The sequence below is a fragment of the Toxoplasma gondii genome, chromosome VIIb (assembly GCF_000006565.2).
Source record: "Toxoplasma gondii ME49 chromosome VIIb, whole genome shotgun sequence".
Classification (NCBI taxonomy): domain Eukaryota; phylum Apicomplexa; class Conoidasida; order Eucoccidiorida; family Sarcocystidae; genus Toxoplasma; species Toxoplasma gondii.
Genome location: NC_031475.1, coordinates 4,965,215 through 4,983,836, shown reverse-complemented (window position 1 = coordinate 4,983,836; position 18,622 = coordinate 4,965,215). Strand labels below are relative to the sequence as shown.

The 18,622-nt window shown below is 54.0% G+C and overlaps 2 protein-coding genes across 2 annotated transcripts; one reads left to right on the top strand and one right to left on the bottom strand.

Moving 5' to 3' along the window:
- Nucleotides 1-284: 284 nt before the first annotated feature.
- On the top strand, nt 285-14,690 carry TGME49_255240 (hypothetical protein; the record flags this gene model as incomplete). Its single annotated transcript, XM_018781094.1, has 13 exons — nt 285-862; nt 1,820-2,471; nt 3,002-3,254; nt 3,730-4,334; nt 4,637-5,518; nt 6,439-6,725; nt 7,031-7,689; nt 8,410-8,881; nt 9,247-10,719; nt 11,185-11,757; nt 12,397-12,907; nt 13,440-13,517; nt 14,313-14,690. 13 exons carry the CDS (start codon nt 285-287, stop codon nt 14,688-14,690), a joined length of 7,401 nt encoding a protein of 2,466 aa, XP_018636929.1.
- Nucleotides 14,691-18,002: 3,312 nt separating this feature from the next.
- On the bottom strand, nt 18,003-18,272 carry TGME49_255245 (hypothetical protein; the record flags this gene model as incomplete). The annotated part of the gene is made up of 1 exon (XM_018781095.1): nt 18,003-18,272. One exon carries the CDS (start codon nt 18,270-18,272, stop codon nt 18,003-18,005), a length of 270 nt encoding a protein of 89 aa, XP_018636930.1.
- Between the last annotated feature and the right edge of the window lie 350 nt (nt 18,273-18,622).

The window sequence follows — 18,622 nt, the reverse complement described above, 5'->3', positions numbered from 1 at the left end:
TAGAGAAATGCCGCACACAGTGGACAGCAGCTGCCACTGCGCTCTCCACTGATGCAAGCACCGGGTCCCTAGGGGACTAGGAAACACTGTCACGGGGAGAAAGCCATGTAGAACTGCTGTCGGTGCCTGTTTGTGGGGAGAAAACCTCTGTTTCTTCGACCTCTTCGACAACAGCAGTATTGGTTCTGGGTCGTCAGTATGTGTCACCGAGTGAACTGAACGGAGTCGGTCGATTCCTTTGTGCGCCACTTCCGCGTCTCTCTTCTCTTTCTCATTGCTTGACAATGGCATTCTCGGAGCTGCCTGGCACGCTGGAGACCGCAGGTCTAGAGCGAAGCTCCTCTTCTCAGTTGCTACGTTCCGACTCCGGCCAGCCCCGTCTGTGCGTCTTCATCCCACCGTCGTCTGGAGACCCGAAAGCTCTTGAGCGGGCTCCAGCGTTTGATACGTTTGCAACAGCGTCTGCTTGCAGTTCTAGCTCGTCCGAATCTGATTTCTCGACCCCGTGCGAGGGCGTTCTCTGGGCCGGGGATTCCTGCCCTTCCCGCCCGGCAGAGTGGAGCAATGAAGAATACGCCGCCTCTCTGGAGCGCCTGCGGCACCTCCTGCAGCTTGGCTGTTCTGCAGGTTCGTCGAGTTATTCAGGGGAGCCTGACAGGTCTGCATATCTTGTCAGATACGGTAGAGAACGCCGGGACGATACCCCCGGGTACATAGGAACGCCCCCAAGTAGGAACTGGAAGAGTCGCGGCGACGGACGGAGACAGGACAGCCCCGGGGGACGCCCAGGACTGGACGACAGTCGCAGAGTACTCAACATACTTACCCAAGACGGATTTCGGCTTCTCTACGGCCTAACAAAGTCAGTGTCTCTCACCAAGTTCGGATTCACTCGCGTCAGAGGAGCGGTTTCTGATGTCTGTTGGCGTTATCCACGCTTTCGGTGTTTCCTGTAGTCTATTCGTTTGTCTCGCCCCCTCTCAAGTTTCTGTGCTGCTGCAAACGAGGTAATGCGTCATTCCTTCTGTGCTCTACGCTGATACACCGCGCCGCAAGGCTTTCCCTCCCATCTCGATGCACTGTAGATATCCCGCTTGCAACACACATGCGCGCGTTCACAACTTGCCTGCGAGGCACCTCGCTTCACTTCTCCGAACTCTGTCCATTCTTCTCTAGACGGTGTCGTGTGAGTTTCGACATCCTCTCTGGACGCCCTTGTATCAGTGGTGTTAACAAATAACCCACTTTCCCGACGCTCGGTCACCCGACAACGAAGGTCGCTGCCTTAGCAGCCTTCTCGTTACAGTAGCCGTTTACTGGAGCTTATGAAAGAGTTACTTGCATTACATAGATCGTTCTTTTATCTTTCTAGCGCTCAGCGTGTAGCTTGTATCGCTACATCCAGGAGCGTACTGCGATATTCGGTCGTATGCGTTCACTGGGTGTAACTTAAATTGAATAAACAGAGACCATTTCGTCGCATGCATTAGGGAGTTCATGTCGACGGGGGAGACTCTCTCGACCTTATTCTTAACTCTTCCACACATCGTTCTGCTGTTTTTTGCCTCTGGTGTGTCACTTGCTTCTCTCTCACCGATCTCAACACTCCGAGCCCCGCAGTTCCTAATGTCCAAACGCTATCGAGTTGTCCGATGCTCGTAACAGTGCAACCGTCCTTGGAGAACGGTTATCTGAGAAAGTTTTAGAAGCTTTTTCCGGGCACTGTGCGCTACGAGTTGGCCTACTGGCTAAGATCTGGACGGTCTTTGCTTTTTCAGCGTTTTGCCTCTCGTGTCTTCTTGCCCCTTTTGCTTTTCAGGTGTTTCGCCGTCCCGGCCGAGAGCGGAGAGAACGAGGCGTCGAACGAAGGCTTTCCAGCCGACGGCGACAGCGCTCCTCTGCGCCGTTCCCCAGATCTTCAGGCAGCTTTTCTTCAGCTGGTTTCTCAGATCCTCGTGCGAATCGCCGCGCTCGTGGAGTCCCTGCCTAGTCCCGCGAGACCCGATGGCCACGGGCCGACTCTCCGATTCCTCTGCATGCGCTCGCAGGGAGGCCTGTCTGCCCGAGAGAGGAGACGAAGAGGCCTGGCGCAGGGCGAGGACGGCGAAGAAGAATTTGCAGGCGAGGGCATCTCTTTCGTCGATGGGGGAGACAAGGGTGAACGAGCAAGCATCGGCCAAGACGGACTGGAGGGCGGCGCCACCAACGGCCAGAATGAACTGCAGGTGCCCGGTTTCTCGCCTCTCATGGGGCGCGAGTTCGCCTCAGTCGACACTGTCCTCGAGGCTGCCCGCGTCCTCCGCTCCCTCCTTCTCTGTGGGGCCTTCTTCGTTGACTGGCTTGTAGACGAGACTCTGAGGCACGTGGAAGAAGCAAAGGGCGGAGAGGAAAGAGACATCGACCTGACTTCCCGAGGCAGAGGACGACGCTTTGCTGCGAGTGGCCGATCTCGGCAGAAAGGCGACGGATTGGTGAGACCCAAAAGGATAGGAAGAACTGGAACTAGTCTTCGACCTCGTTTTTGCTGCTGAACGCGTCTCACGCGTTCTTGCTGTTTCCTTCTCCCTTGCTTGAGTTGGACATGAGCTGAAAAAGGATCCCCGTTTTTGTGGATGTCTTTTTCCTCGTGTTCTGTAGTGAATGCCTCGATCCACCTACGCGACAGTTTCCCCGCTACTGTGCACGCTGTTCCTTCTGAACTATACACTCGCAGGTGATGGGGAGCACAGCTGACTCTGCTCGGTGTGATGGTTCCTTCGCGCGTCTCCGCCACCCGGCACAAAAGAGAAAAACCACTGTTCGCTTCGCTTCGGGATGTTTGTGTTTTTCCCACGGCAGCTCTTGTTCTTCTATGTGTCCGTGCTTCTTACTGTTTTCGTCCTTAGTTCGCTTTGATTTATCCGGGCCTTTGGCTGTCGGCACTGTCTCCCGCTGATGCCTCTTGCGTTCTAGTCCACTGTGTTGTTTCCTGTTCTGCTTCGACCTCTGCGATTTTATGCAGAGCAGCGTCCGCAGCACCCGAGGCGGCCCTGCGGGTCGTGGAGGGAAACGCAGGAAAAACGAGCAGATGGAAGTGGACCTCGAGGACTCTTCTTCCCCGGGGGTGCCGGCGGTGTTTGATGATGACGAAGACGTCGAATGTCGGACAGAGAAGAGAGACAAACGGCAGGACAGCGGGAAGAGCGCGCCGTCCAGCCCCGTTTCGCAGCTCGTGGGCCTTCTGAGTGCACTGAGTGAGGTCGCCCTCTCCTCCGGTAAGTAACGGAAGCGCGAGAGAGAACACAGTCATCGAAGGCGGCCTGAAAGCTGAAGGAAACACAGGGCGAAGCAGAGGAATGCAAAATGCTCAAGAGGGACGACCCGTGAGTAGATTCGCAGATTTTCTTTCGTATCCTTGATGACTCAGCTGCCTTCACAGCGTGCCTCTGCAGCGGCTCCTCCTCTCTGCAGGTTCGCTCCATTTTTTACTCATTCGACATTCGTAAGAGAACTTAATTTACTTTAACCTGTCACGGCCTTTCTTCGTGGTTATTTCTCTCAAGTCCCTCCAGCCTACTTCCTGGCTCACCTGGGGCGTTGGACCCCATGCAGTCGTGGACTCCGTGTCTTTCGTCGTATGAGCTGCGGAACCTCGCTCCCTTTTTTCCAGTCTTTTTTTGTTTGCGCTTGCACGCCGTGGCCGCTGCGGCTTCCGTAACTTTTTGGCAGGAGAGTGGTTGGTTTTTGCAGCGGCTTGGCTGGCATTTGATTCGGACTTTGGCGGCGAGAAAAAAGACGAAGAGCGCCAGCGGTTCTACCTGCTTCGTGCCCTGGTACGGCCTCTGCATGTGCTGTACGACGAAGAGAAGATGAAGAGTCAGGCTCACCTCCAGGCACTCTTCTTGTCAGATGACAATTTAGGAGAGAGGCTGAAGTCAGTGATTCGGAACGCGCTCGTGGCTCTGCTGGACACGATCGAGACGCGACGAGAAATTGTGCTCTCGGCGCGACGCGAGATGAAGAGAAAGCAACGAGAAGAGGACGAGAGAAAGCGACAAACGGAGAAGAAACGAGAGAGAGAGGACATCATGCGCGAGGTGAAGCACGGCGTGGGCGGGATGGACGAAGAAGCCGAGGAAGAGGGCGAGGCGCCGGAGGCGAATGACGACGGGGATGAGTCAAAGGAGAGTGAAGGACAGAGGAGGAAGGAAACACCAGAGGGGGTAGACAAGGAAGACGACAGAGATGACGACGAAGAGGAGGATGACGAAGGACAGCTGTCGTGGAGAACGCAGCTCCACAGCATTCTTTTGCAGCCCGAGTGTAAAGCTCTCGTCGAAGTCCTCACGAGTCCAGTACGTACCCTCAGAGAAACGAAAGAGGAACACTCTGGAATTTTGTCTCAGTTTCGCCTTTCTTCTCCTTTTTTGTTTGCCGTAAGGTGCCTTCTGCATCTTGGGGTCACACTTTTTTCCCTCGTTTGTTCGCGTGCTTTCTTACGCTTCTCACCCAGTATCGGACTTGTTACATTCTCATCCTGCGCTGTTTTTCTGCGTCTCTCTGCGCGTTTCTCGGACTCAACTTCTTGGCCCGGTCTATGTCCCCTTTCGCGACCTCTCTGTGGCCTGTCCACGCGCACCTGGCTGTTTATGTTCAGAAGCTGCGGCGACGTCGACTGCCGGCTCTCGTGCTCCGTGAGTTGACGCAGCAGCTGAAGGAGCAGCTGCTGCTGTGTGGGGGTGGGGTGGACAAGGCGACGGCTGCGCAGAAGAAGAGTTTCGCATGCGCTGCGATGAGTTTGGAGTATTTTGCTACGCTGCTGCCTCGAGTCTGGTTGAGCGAGAAGGAATCGCTTCTGCAGCTCTTTGCTGCAGACGCGTACCACATCCGCAAGGCTCTCTTGGAGTGTCTGAAGGCGCTGCTTCTCCGGGCACACCGAATCGTGGACCTCGAAGAAGACGAAGAGACCGAAGAAGGCGAAGACGAGCGCACCACGACGGGCGACGACACAAAGAGCCGGAGCAGTCGAGGCGAGAGCGCGCGACAAGGCGGCCAAACCACCGGCGACGACGCTCAAGCCACGTTCTGGGGCGAGGACAATCTCTCGCCTCGCTCTTCCTCTCCCTCACACAGAGACGCGCTACTGGCCTCCAGCGCCCGCATGCAGCGGACTCGTGCCTTCTGGAATAAGCAGCGCGCATCGCTCATTCACCAGCTGCTCTTGCGGCTGGATGACCGCACCCCGCTCGCGCGTACCTGGGCTCTGAAGGTTCTCACGGACTTGATTGGAGACCAGGAGGCCCTCCCCACACTCTGCGTCGTGCGCAGCGTCCAGAAGTCCGTCGACCGCCTTCTCGACAAAAGCACACTCGTGCGATCCGCCGCCGTCGGTGTCTTCTCTTCGCTCATCCACTTGGCGGTGAAGCAGCAGCGAGCGGGAGGCAAAGAAGCGGCTGGCCAGCCATTCCTGTGGCTTCTTGTCCATGGAGAGGAAGAGTGGAGTCTCGCCAAACAGCGCGTGCAGCAGAGACAAGCCGAGGTACGCAGCGCGCCGCTCGTGACTTTGAGCTGTCACGTCGAACACTCAGGTCGACTGGTGAAGGCAGCCGCACGAAACCGTCTATACAACTATAAATATATGCATGTATACATATATATATATATATTATGTATAAATGGACGCGGAAGTGCGTGTAGAGGTATCTATGCTTCTATGTGGATCCTTGAGATCTCACGTTCTGCAAGAAGACTCGCCTGCATGCGAAGTCGAAGTGGTCAGGTCGTGGTGCGAGGGACGGAATTAGGGAGAGCCGGACGACCATGAGCGGAGACGGTGGCGAGGTTAAGAAGGGATTTCTTTCGGCGCTGGACTCGAGGGTATCTTTTAACTCCATAGATGTTCCACTCTTGCTGCAAAAGGAATCAGGCGAAAACTCGCAGGTGCAGCGACTTCAGAAAACTTAAACACCACTGCAGTTGTGTCAAACGCAGAGATGCACGGCGAGCAGCAACGCAGAAGACTCGGCCAAGCAAAAGAGAGAGAGGCGCGGGAGGACAGTAGGGAAGGGGGGTTGGTGCATGCGCGATATTGAGGGAAACGTGCTACTCAGAGAACGCTTGTTCGATCAGTACCATCGTCCTGGGAACATGCACCTCCGAGACAGGCTAGCTTCCCCGCTAATGCTGGATTTCCATAACCTATGACGTTAAGGTTCTTCTACGTCGGTGATGTTCTAGACAGTATATATGGATTGCTGCTATCACTCGAAAGAACACCCAGAGAGAAGCGCGGAGATGCTCGTATGGTCAGTACCATTGAACGGGGAGCAACCATCTCTGACAGCGGACTATTTGTAAGCTTCTTCTGTGGAGCATGCACTGCGACTTAAACTGCTGGACGCGATGTTGAACCCTGTTTTGTCTTTCTGTGTTCGAGCGGACTTCCTTTTTTTTCTGTAGAGACGACGGCGACAGCTGGAGGCAAAACTGGAGGAGACGAAGAAGCAGAGAGAAGGGGACACTCTGGACGGGGAAGAGAACAAAGAAGCAGAAGGAACGCAGCCTTTAGAGGACAACGCCGAGGAGACGGGGTCAGGCACGAACGTCACCGAAGAATGTCAGGAAAAAGAGGAGACTCAGGAGGACGAAAAAACTCGGGAAGAGGAACCGAGCCCAGAAGGGGAGATTGTCGATTACGAGGAGCTTGCGGTCCAAGCAGAAGAGGCGTTGAGCAAAGCTATCGACATGTACGTTTTTGTTCATACCATTCAGTCGTTGAGTCTTCTCGTTGCTTCCCCGTCTTCTGGTTGTTGATTCCTCACAGTTTCTGTGGTTCTTGTCTGTGTTTGCTGAGTTTTCTCGTCTTCGCGGAGGGTTCCGATGTCTCAGTGTTGCCCCGACACTTGGTATGCTTCACATGCAGCCACCTCCTTCAACAGCATCGGACCTACACGTAATCCCTGCTTTTCTCTCTTTCGCTTTTCCACTTTCGTTGTTCTTCCAACCTTCTCCGCATGCGTTCCTGCATACCTCTCTGCATGCGTTTCTTCAGCTGCCAGGATCTGCTGTTTTCCCGAAGTGAAGGCGACCAAAAGGCGGCACTCCGGTTCCTCATCGACTGTTGTCTGTTGCTTCAACTGCGGCGCCGGCGGCTGCTTCCGGCGCTGCAGCAGGCCTTGCGTCTAGCGTTTTCGCGAAGTGCAGCTGTGGCCGATCTGCTTCTTCTCGAGTTCTATCGTCTCTTTCTGGACGCAAAGGAGTTGGAGGAGCAGCAGGTGACTCTGCGAGACCACTGGATAGTGCGGTGCGAGCTGCAGCGGCACGAGGCGACGGCGAGGTGTGAAACCGCATGCGCGAGGTTGGAGCCCGAGGGCGGAGCAGACGCGAAAAGAGAATGGGGGCAGAGGACTTCAAGAGACGCGGCGGCGCATGCGGTCGTCGCCAAGAGGAGCGGCCTGGTTGCAGGCTCGGCCGCAACGCTGCGCCCGCTGGAGAGACTACTCCTCCACACGGACATCAACAGGACAGTTAGTGGAGCTTTTCGCTTTGGAGCCGGCAGACTGCTTGAGCTCGTTGAGGAGGGGGACATGGCCTCGCTCGCATGCATTGAGAAACTCTTCGTCCTCGCTCTCTCCAAGGAAGGTGGAAACGAACACCGCGTGGCCCTCAAAAAAGCCGCGGACGCTCTGTTTGCTCTCGCGATGCAACCCAGTAAGTGACGTTTGTCGAGGACTCGCTTTATCCGTGATGTTGGTGTGACTTCACCCATCAGTGTGCTTCACAGGCACACAGTTCTTTCGTCTTCTCACTTTCGTTGTCTCTTTTTCTCTTTCATCCTCCCGTTGCTCTGTCTGCTTTATATCTTTCTCTCTTTTCTTCGTGCTCTATCAGTTCCTCGTTTCCTTTCGCGCTTCCTCTCTCACTTGTTTGCTCTCTCGGCCGTCCTATTTCTTCTCACCCTCCGTGCTTCTCCCTCTCTGTGCATATTGTTGTCAAAGTGTGTATTCATCGGCAGAGTGTTCCCTAGGCAAGACGAATGCGAATGGTCGACCTGAACAGAGTTTTTGTCAGTTTTCGTAGTCATCGTCTTCCTTTCGTCCCCCTGGATTTCAGTGATTACTGACTTTTCTCTACTTCGCTTCTGCGAGCCCTGACTGGTGTCCATCAGCTGTCACATAACTCCTAGGCTCCTGGCGCTTCCGATCCTGTTCTCTACCCCACAATATAAAACCGTTATATTGACGCAGTTACGTAGGCTGCCCGTTTCATGCCTGCCTTTTTTCCTTCCTCCAGGCTTTTTCCCGGCGATCCCTTCCTGTGGTCCTTCACTTCTGTGTTCTTTACGTCTCGCTCTATGATCCTCGCCTGTCGCCTTTTGTCTATTTCCGTTTATCACGTTTCTTCGATCTTTGACTTGTGTCCTTTCCATAGATTTCCTTCTCGGGCGCGACGCCACGCCTCGGTGCGCGCTGGGGCTGCTGCGCCTGCTGTTCCAAGCGAGCCAGCAGACGAAGCATTTGCCTGCCTCGTCGGGGGAGTTGCCTTCCCTGACAGCTCTGCCCTCCGAGATGCCTCACTCATCTCTTCTCCGAAGAAAAGATGAACGCACCAGCTCCGCGGGCGCAGGTTCCGTTCTTCACCGGTTGTCCAACGGCCAGCTCCTGGCGCTGCAGGGCGCCATTGTGCAGCAGCTGAAGAAGAAGCCTGAGAATGCGGCTCGCGAGACGCGACTGCGCGCCACTGGCTCCTCTCTCGAGAACGATGACGAAGGTCTCCGTTTCCTCATCGTTGCCGAGCTCTGCAGAATCCTGGCCGCCTCGCTCCCCGACCGGCGAACAACCAAGGCTGCAGGCGTCGCCCTCGAGGCCATCATGGCACACTACGGCACGACAGATCCCAACTGGTGAGAGAAGACTCGGCGAAGAAGTCGAGTTCCTCGTGCTGGCGATTGCAGGGATTCGAGTCGGGGAAGGCAGAAGGGACGTCAGCTGAAAGCTTGTACGCAGATGTTGTCCTCTTAAAGGGACATGAGTATTCAAGGGTGCTCACCTTTTTCTGGGGAGTATATACTACGAGTTGGACTCGTGGTTTAGTTCATGAAGGTCGTTGTTTGCCGGATCCAAGTTCTATTGTGTTACCAGAGTAGGAGGGGGAAGACAGGGAAAAAACAGGAAGCAAAGGAAGTGACTTCGAGTTTTCGTGACCGTGTGGTGCACCCTCATCGCGTTTTTATGTATGCGCGGATCTGTTTCAAATGGATTTCTTCAGGTTCTCAGCGGCTCAGGCCGTCATCGATGTCACATTTGCACACTGCGGCCGCCCAGAGCACCTGTGGTCGCAGCTCCTGGCGCATTTGCTGAGTCACCTGCTTCGGCAGCCGTCTGAAAACTCGGCCTGTGCTGGCGCTCCGGCGTCTCTCCGCGCTGTCCCTGCGTCTCCGTCTCCGTTTCCCTCTTCCCAGCGAAGCCTCGCTGTACCTGTCTCCGCGCCGGTGTCGTCTCCGCCGCCGCCGTGCCGCCTGCCTCCGGGCCTTTTTATGGCGCCGCCTTCGCTGTATCAACTGGCGCATCTAGTCTTCCTGGCGGGCCATGTCGCACTCCGCATTTGCATTTTGCTGGAGAAGCAGCAGTCGGAGGTGAAACACGAGCGGTCCGAGATGCAGCGGCGGGCAGTTAACAGAAGACAGGGCGGCGGGGACGAGGCGGAGGCGGAAGCCGAGGGCAGGGAGAGGAGGCGCAAAGAGGGCGGCTTGTCGGAGGAAGAGAGCGAGAAGAGTCGGGAGGAGAAGGCCCGCTGGCACTCTTCTGGCGCTGGGGCAGCCGCCGCGGGTGACGCGAGCGAGATCCAGACCGTCGAAGGCAACATGGGGATGCAGACGCGAGAAGAAGAAGAGGCGGAGCTCTTCACCCACATCATCGAGAACCAGATCGTCGGCGCAGGCCTTCTTGGAAGACCGTTGAAGCGGCTGATTCTCGTGGCCGCGCTGGAGCCGCAGCGTCTCGTGCGCCGGCAGGCGCCCTCGCAGGGGCCTTCTCCGCAGGACGAGAAGGCGCCAGGGCGATACCCGATGGGACTGGATGCGCGCGGGAGCGCCGCAGAAGACGGCCAAGAAAACATGCATGCGAACGCGGCGTGGACGCCGCTCAAGCGCGACGCGAGACTACAGGCCTCGCAGCCTTTCCCGAATACGCTGAGTCTCCTTGCTGGGGCAGGAAGAGAAGACGAGACGCACGGAAGCAGTCAGCGCGACCTCGACGCTTTATCCTCAATCTCCGCCCTCCTGGATACTCCTGGCCTCGCCACTTTGCATGCAGCCGCCGTCATTGCTCTCTGCAAATTTGCCACGATCTCTCGAACGTTCTGCGAATCGCGCATCTGCAAAACCACCTCCATTCTGCACGCGCTCATCTCTCTCCTCTTTAGTCAACCGAAAAACAAGGACTCGGCCTCGGTCTCGTTTTCTTCTCTCTCTGGGGCTTCGGCGCCAGCAAAGGCCTCGAGCACAGAGAAACCTCAGGGCGGGGAGAGGGGGGAGTTTTTTGGAGATCGGCCGCAGACGCTTTCGATTCGAAACGGACAGGAGTGTTCCTGCAAGGAAGCGGATTCTGGCGGAGACAGGCTCCGACTCGAGGGATCCGGAAGGAAACGAATCGAAGGAAGAGATAGGTCGAAGGAGAGCGGCCGACTCCCCTCTGCGCTTCGGCAGACGCTTCTCGTCTGTTATGGCGATCTTACTTGCCGGTGCGTCCACGAGGAACAACGAACAAGAGCTGACCTTCTCTTGTGTATATGGATCTGCTTCGCACATATTCACACTCCTCTACCTGTGAGTGCCAAGGCCCTCTTGCACACAGTGAACGGTTGAAGGTCACCTGCACATACATAGCCTATTCGTAGTTGTATATGAGAAAAGTTTGCAAAACGAAGTATATATATATATATACATCTACAGACAGTCTATTTGCGACAAGCGCATAGATGTACATATAGAGAGAGATGTGACGTTGTATCTTTATTTGTATGTATAGTATGTAGAGGTATTTGGTGTGTTTTTCCCTCTCTCTCTCTCTATATATATATATATATACATATATATATATATATATATGTGTGCATATCTCTCTCGAGCTGTGTGTGACTGTAGGACTTTGCATTTGGTAGTGAGTTGCGTATGGAGAGTTCTCTCTGTTTTTTCGTGGGTTGCAGGCACCCGAATGTCTTGGAGCTGTACAATGACGTTGTCTTCAACATCTTGCAGGACGAGGACGTCTTGGTGAGGCACGCAGGAGTGCAGGTTTTCACGCATTTGGTGATGAACGGAATGGTGAAGCCGAAGGGACGGCTGCTTGTCTTGATGCTGCAGCTGATGCGAGACAGAGACGCTCGGATTCGCGCGGCCGCCGAAATCTTCTTCTGCGAAGTCGACCGCAAGGGCAGCCATGCCATCGTCAACAGCCTGCCGGAGCTCTTGGGCGCGATTGCTGAAGGAGACAAGCGGGCCTACGGGACCGAAGACGATGCCGGCGAGGAGCCCAGAGAAGAGACAGGAGACGGAGAGAACACAGGCGAAGAGAACGGAGACGGAGAGACACAAGGCGCCGATGGCGAGGATGGGGAGGCGCGGGAGAAGAAGATGCGAGAAGGCAGAGCCGATGAAGAGACCGAGGAAGATCAGTTCACCGTTGAAGGGACAGACACGCAGAAAGGACGCGCCAAGACCGCAGACGCGCGCGGCGCCGCTGAGAAGAGAGAGCGAAAAGAGCAGCAGAGACTCGTAACGTAAGTGAAGATAGACAAGCGACAACCAAGGTGAAAACCGTGGATCTTCTAAAAGTGGGCGTTGAGAAGGTAAATTCTCAAATATGCTAGATACCGGTGTACTGCGTGCACTCAACGTGATAGCCATGGGCGGCGGAATGGACCTAGACTCCGAGAGAAAAACGTTGTGACTTCCGCATGGCAAGTGAGGAAGCCATTTAACATGGTGCTGCTGTTGCTACCGGGGGCGTCTGCATCTGCGTTCGCTCGACGACCCGCTTGTGCCTCAGGCTCCTCTTGTTTCCATGACTATTCATGCCTCACGTCTCCGAGAGGCTTTGCATCGAAGACAGACGCATGCGTGCATTCCGCGAGGAGATCTACATACTTGTAGATATTTAGCTTGCGTTCGCGTGAGACTTCGACACAGCGTTTCCTCGTTGCTCCTGTCGGTTTCTGTGTATATCCATCTGCATATGTGTATATGTGCATGCATTTCCTGTCGCTCCAAAGTGCGTTTCTAGAAGAGCGGGTGTTGTCCGTGTGGAGAAGGCCACTGAACGCCTCTTTGTTCCCTCACACGGTTTTCTGTCCCGAATGCTTCCCTGGCTTTCGCCGAGCTCTGTTTCCCTTCGCTTCGTTCTTCGCTCCTCGTCTTAGGTTTCTTCTGCAGTTCGTCAAGCAACACAGGCACAGCGAGGCGTTGATTGAGAAGCTTTGCCAGCGAATCGCGGCGCTTCCGATCCCGAGACATGTGATCGATTCTGCTTCGCCGTCGGCCCGGAAGCGCGCGTCTGCGTCGCCTCCCCTGTCGCCCTCGACGGTCTCGTCTGGCGAGGATAACGGGCCAGCCGCAGCCGCCCGGCGCGTCTACTTCCAAGCGATTTCTGCTGTTTGCTTGTCTTCACCAAACTTGGAGAAGGCGTTGAGGCGGCTATCCTCGTCCTTCCCCCTCATTCGATTCGCAGTCGCGACGCGAGAAGAAGGCGGCGGGGACGAAATTCTCCGCGACCTTCTGCGGCGCGTCTCCATCAAAATATCCGGGCGTTGGGGCGCTACCGCCGGTCTGGGCCGCTCCACCCTCTCCAGAGAAAGCAAACTCAAAGGAGAAGACGGGGAGAGAGGCGGAACAGACAGAGCCGGAAATGTCGGAGGCGCAGGTGGAACTCAGGTACGCGACATGCGTCTCGACAGAGGCGCATGCATGCATACATGCATACATGCATGCATGCATAGGCGTACATCTATCTGAGCCTGCATCGGGATAACGATGCTTCTCTGCTTGTACAGGTGTGGCTGTTTACACATATACACAGGGATATTGGGGGAAATGTTTGTTCATCTGCAGCTGAGAGATGTCCGAGAAAGAGACTTTTGATCGAGAGTCAGATGCGCGTGCCGAGAACAATAGGAATGGATGCATGGCATGCGTGCATCATCTGTATATATATGTATATAAAAGAATATGTGTCAATGTTGTATATGTCTTTCACTGAAGAAAGCGCATGTCGACCGGCATTTGCGTGTCTCCTGCCTTTCCTCTTGGCGTTATATGTTTGTCCTTGTGCTGAGAAGTACACACGCCACTGCCCTTGGTGCGCAGATACCTGTAAGTCCTTTTTTCCTTCCTATTGCTAGAGGAGACTGCAAATGCGCTGGCGTCTAGAAATTACACTGGCATCATGTTTCTTCCCTTTTTTCAGGACGTCGCTGTGATTCGCGAAGTTGTGGAAGAGCTGCAGAAGAAACTCCAGGCGGCGACGGAGGATACGACAGAGAAGGTCAGCCTCGTTTCGTTTTTATCTTCTGAACTTTTCGTTTCTCCGTTGGCTTTGCGTCTGTTGGAGGCACGTATTTCTCTTCCCGCTCTTCCTTCTTCCTTGTTTCTGCCTCTTCGACTTTTATCTCGACTGCGTTTCTTCTCAGAGACACGGCCATCGCTCGTTTGCCGGAGTCTCTGTTCCACTGACCCTCTTCTCCTCATTGCTCGGTTTTCCTTTTCTCTGCTTTCCCTGTTCTTCGGTCTCCTGGCCTCCCCTCGTTCGCATACTGCGCCTGCATCGGTTCCTCTGTGGCGCGAGTGTCTCTTCTCTCGCGCGGCATTTCCTAAGCGCTGAATCCTTCATTACGTAAACGAGTTGCCTAGTCTATACTCCCGAGAAGGAAGCAGCCTACACAATCCTAAGAATCTTGTTAGACACTGTGCGGGAGGACGTCGAGCTTCAGTTGTGATCTGATTGGTGTAGCTTCTCTTTTATCGACCTCTGACAACCGTTAAATTAGATACTAGCACACGAGCTGCAGAGACGATAGACCATTCTTGACCCGTTCCCTGCTCTCTCGCTGGCTTTTTTAAGAGACCGAACTGAACGCGGAATGACCGGAGTCGCGTAGGACTCTGTTGCATGCGTGTTTTTCTCAAGTCTTTTGAGAGGAACTGTCATTGTAACTGAGACGCCAATGTGTGAAATTATCGTGTGAATACATCGATTGCGTTCAAGGTCACTAAGAACGCTGAATGCGACGCGCGTTCCGGATTCGTGGAGTCGCAGCATGCCGTATTTACTCTGTCTCAGGAACAGGATGAAGGCGCGACCCTTGCAGAGCAGCTTGGGGAGATAGGCGAAGGCGAAGAAGCCGAGAAGGAAGCGGCAGACGTCGAGGCAGGATCTGCTGAAGGAGAGGCATCCAAAGGTGACATGTCCGAAGCCGGGGGAGGGAGCAGCCTTTTTGCCGAGACTGAAAAGGAAGAGAAGGAAGAGAAAGAAGAAGAGGGTGAGGGGGAGATGGGCGCTGAGGAGGCACCGGTTCGCGGGAAGAAGCGGAAAGGCGAGGACATGCAGAGGGAATGCGACATGAACCGCCGAGAGAAGAAGAGAAAAGAAAGGAAGGTGAAAGCGGAAGAGGACTCGTTGCAGGATTCGAAGCGAGGTGGATGTCGTCGAAAGCGATGAGAAATCGTGTTGTCAAAAGACACCAATCTCGAGGGGTTGGCGATGACGTGGAACTGTAAGAAGAACGAAAGCGAGACGAGGAAAAAACAGCAAACTCCTGGGGACCCAACTGAAGTGGAAAGTGGATAACGACATGCGGGCAGGTCGAGGAAAAAAAAATGACAGTTCGCAGGGCTTCATCAAATTTGCACCCTGAGATACACCGTTCCACTGATGACGACGCACTTACATTTCAGCAGTTCATTCTCATCTCGCGCTTCCCAGCTCTAACGCAAGAAGGAGAGGAGCGGTAGAAGCGTTTAACGTTAACGGCAAGGCAGAAAGATGGAGCTAGTCCTAAAGGAAGACAAGGCGCCCGCTGAGATGTTGAATTACAACGGAGAGACACAGTAGGAGAAGACGGGGAGGAAGCGGGACCATCAACTACAGAAGCGAACGGACTAAACTCTGGAGAGAAAGGAAGGGACTCTGTCAGGGCGAATGTGGAAAACAAATGCAGGGGAACTCGACAGAAATGACGGGTGAAAGGGGTCTTGTCTGCGTGAGAATCGACAGCGCGGTATCCCTCGGGTCTTAACGGATCCGACATCGATGAGAAACCTGCGAACTAACTTCTGTATGTGGAACTCTTGTAAAGTTGTCGCGGTGGAAGGTTTCTGTTTTTCTTGGCGTGTATTTATAGTGTTCTGCCTCTTGCGCGGCTTGTCTCCTCTGCTTTCGAATGATGCTTTTTTCTCGTGGGCGTGGTTTGGTTGTTCATCTTGTCGCGATCCCACTGTTGATACAACCCTGGATACACAGTCGTTGCAGAGAACACAGGACTGTCTGAAAACGAACGCGAGCCGTTTCCTTTGTGGTGGTTTTTGTGAATGCAAGGAATTCGCTGGTGCTCGTTCAACTGGGTCTGTTTCTACATTAGTCCTCATCTTAGCTTTGCTCTGCTAGCACAGTAGGACCTGGATCCACTAAATAGAGACCTCTGTTCACGCTTCTGTGTCCGGAGGCACGAGTTTAGTTTTTTCCCCAGGTCCCAGCTGTGGAGACGAGCTGCATGGACAACGAGATGAAACACACCTGACGGAGGCTCGCGTTATTGGAAAGACGCAGAATCCTCAAACCGTTTTTCGGGTTGCGCCCATAACGCAACCGATGTGGAATTACCTTAGATTCTCAGGATATTGAAATCCAACATGTTTAGCTGTCTGACGCAGTCCATTGGGGTGGTGGATTACACCATTCAAAAAGAACCTGCTGGCCCTATCTCGTAACCGGAGGCGTATTCCGTCTTCGCCGGCACGCCTCATTTTCCGGTCTTGTCTCAATCGCCTCCCAGGACAGGCAATCGTTAAATTCTTAGGTATGATTCGAAACGCACAATTAAAATTGGAACAAAGTACGGAGTACTTGGCCCGGAGGTTTGTTACGTTTTGTAGACAAATCCATGCAGAAACTTGGCACGCCTTACTCAATATAAACGTGAGCATTGCGAAGGGGAAAATGTTCAGAATGGAAAGTACGAATCGTGTCGAACGGAAAATTCGTTTGTCACTTGCAATGCATAGCGTATGATATGGTAAGAACTTGAGTGCCGCAAGAAGAGTGGCGGTGTTTGTGATTTACAAACACCCAACGTAGCTCGCGTTTTGCCTTTCTAAAAACGTTGCCCCGAAGTGACGCACTCGAATCCTCAAATGTGTATGAATGGAAGTGTTCGGACGTTGCCCGAGCCTCACAGGGAAGCGAAGATTGGTGCTTAGAGGATCGTCTCCTCTGTTTCGGTGCTGGGGAAGAAAGATGTATGATTCTTACTCTTCACAAAGAAAAACGCAGAAGAGACGAAATTGCAGCAGAGATATGTACAAGAAACGAGCCGGGAAAGACTCCACCCGTACCGACTGAGGCGGTTTTTTGTGTGACAAGCAAGACACAAAATCCAAGAAAGGGGCAGGTGCCGGGATGGACCTGGCGAAGAGCACTCAAGAACAGGCGCGAAGGTGAAATAAGGAGAGAAAAGGGCGGCACAAAAAAGAGAGGAGAAGCGGACGAGATGAGGCATACGTTCGCAACGCGCCACGGAACTGCACAGAGGGGATTCAGTGAAGCGTGAAGGAGTGGCCAGACACAAACAAAGGTCGATCACCGGATAGGAGATCTTGACAGTCTTTGACTACCTGAACCAAGATCTGTTGCATTATATTGCGCATTTTAGCGCATCTTGTTTGTGTGGAACGCATATGACTAATAGGGATTTGAGAGCGGGAAAACGGCAGGGAAGCGATCAAGGTAAGCCGCAAAACCATGTTGGTGACAGCGCTTCTTTTCACCATTTACTTTTTCAGGCCTTGGAGGGAAGGGCGTCGTTTTTGCGTTTTCATCTGGCGGACCATACCTTGGACAACATAGATTTTCTCGAAACACTGTATTCATAACTCAGAGCGGGATCGTTCTGTGTGTGTTTCTGTGAGCATTCGAAACCTAGAAACGTTGGAGCGGCTAAGGTATGCATTTGAACTTGTGATTGCGGACACACATGAAAGATGAATAGAGCGTTTCGCTGGGCGTGGGTCTCAGAGTATTTTGCTCCACGATTTGAAAAACAAGACATGCTGGCAAATTACGAGTCAAGCTGCCTTGTAGGGGAGAGAAAAAAACGGTCATCTCCGGGGAGTTGTTTCACTTTGCTGCTAGCCCCCTCACAGCGGCGTACGTGGCGCCTTTTGGAAGGCTTTCTGGGAAAGGACCGGCGTTGTAGCAAAAAACGCATCCGGAGTTGATCCGAAAAAGACCCAGCCGGACGACCGCCTGAAGTCGCCTGCCTCTTTTTTTGGGATGAACATGGATACACTTGACCGTTTTAATCTATCAAAGGAAGAACTATTTTGTGCACCTAGAAGAACATGTGCGTCGCCGGTGGGCGAGATTGACGAAGCGCCGAAAAATGACAAAGGGGCACACCGAAAGCTTCGAACACGCAGGTACCCGCACTTCAACTTTCCAATGAACTTCGCTTCCACTCGCCAACTTCGTCGCGTCCCCTGCCTCCACTTTTTCCATTCGTTTCGGTTTTTTCCGCTTCCCCGTTCCTCCAGAAGATCAACGCCCATCCCTCAAGCACACAGATCTCCTCGTTAGGGAGTGAGCGTGAGGGCTGGGAAAAATATTGAAAACTCTTTGCAGGCACCGCCCCGTCTACCTCACTCACGCTTCCCTTCACCCCCCAGCTCTCGGTCCTCCACTCTGCTTTCTCTGCTGAGCTCTGGCTTGGCTTCTGGTCGTGTACCCCGAATACCTCAAACGGCATTCGAGGTCCCCTCACACCGAAGGAGTCGCCCCCGCTGCGCCAGCTGCTGCACCAGCCACGCCGGATGCCAAGAGCGCCTGTTGCTGTTGGTAGAACTGAGCCTGCGTCTCAAACATTTGACACTCTTTCTCGTAATGGAAAATGACTGGCGCAGCGAGAGTGATGGCCGCAGTCGACGCGACCCATGCGACTGTGCTCACGAGCCAGTACGAGTTTGTCCACAGCCGATTCAGGCGCTTGTGGACTCTGGGCGGAAGCAGCGAGGACAGGAGGTTCCCCATTTTGGAGGAAACAGGAGAGCGAGTGACGCAGAGGCGAAATATCGAAAAACAGAGGGCCAGGAGACTCCAGGAGAGGGAAGCGAAGCTCGCGACAGAGACACACGAGTGCAGATGGAGAGAATCTAAGAAACCAGCCGAGAAAGGGTCCTGGACCAGAAGGAAAAGGCAAGGAAACAGATGCAGAGCCGAACCAGCGAGCTGGAAAAAACCGGGAAACCGAGAAGTCGAAGAGGAGGGAGGGAAAGGGAGTAAAAACGCACAAGGGGGGACGCTGTGGATGATAGGAAAAGATTTGCCAAGGAAAAGAAAGTCCTTTTTCAGGACAGGTTTGGTCACCCAAGTTATCTTCG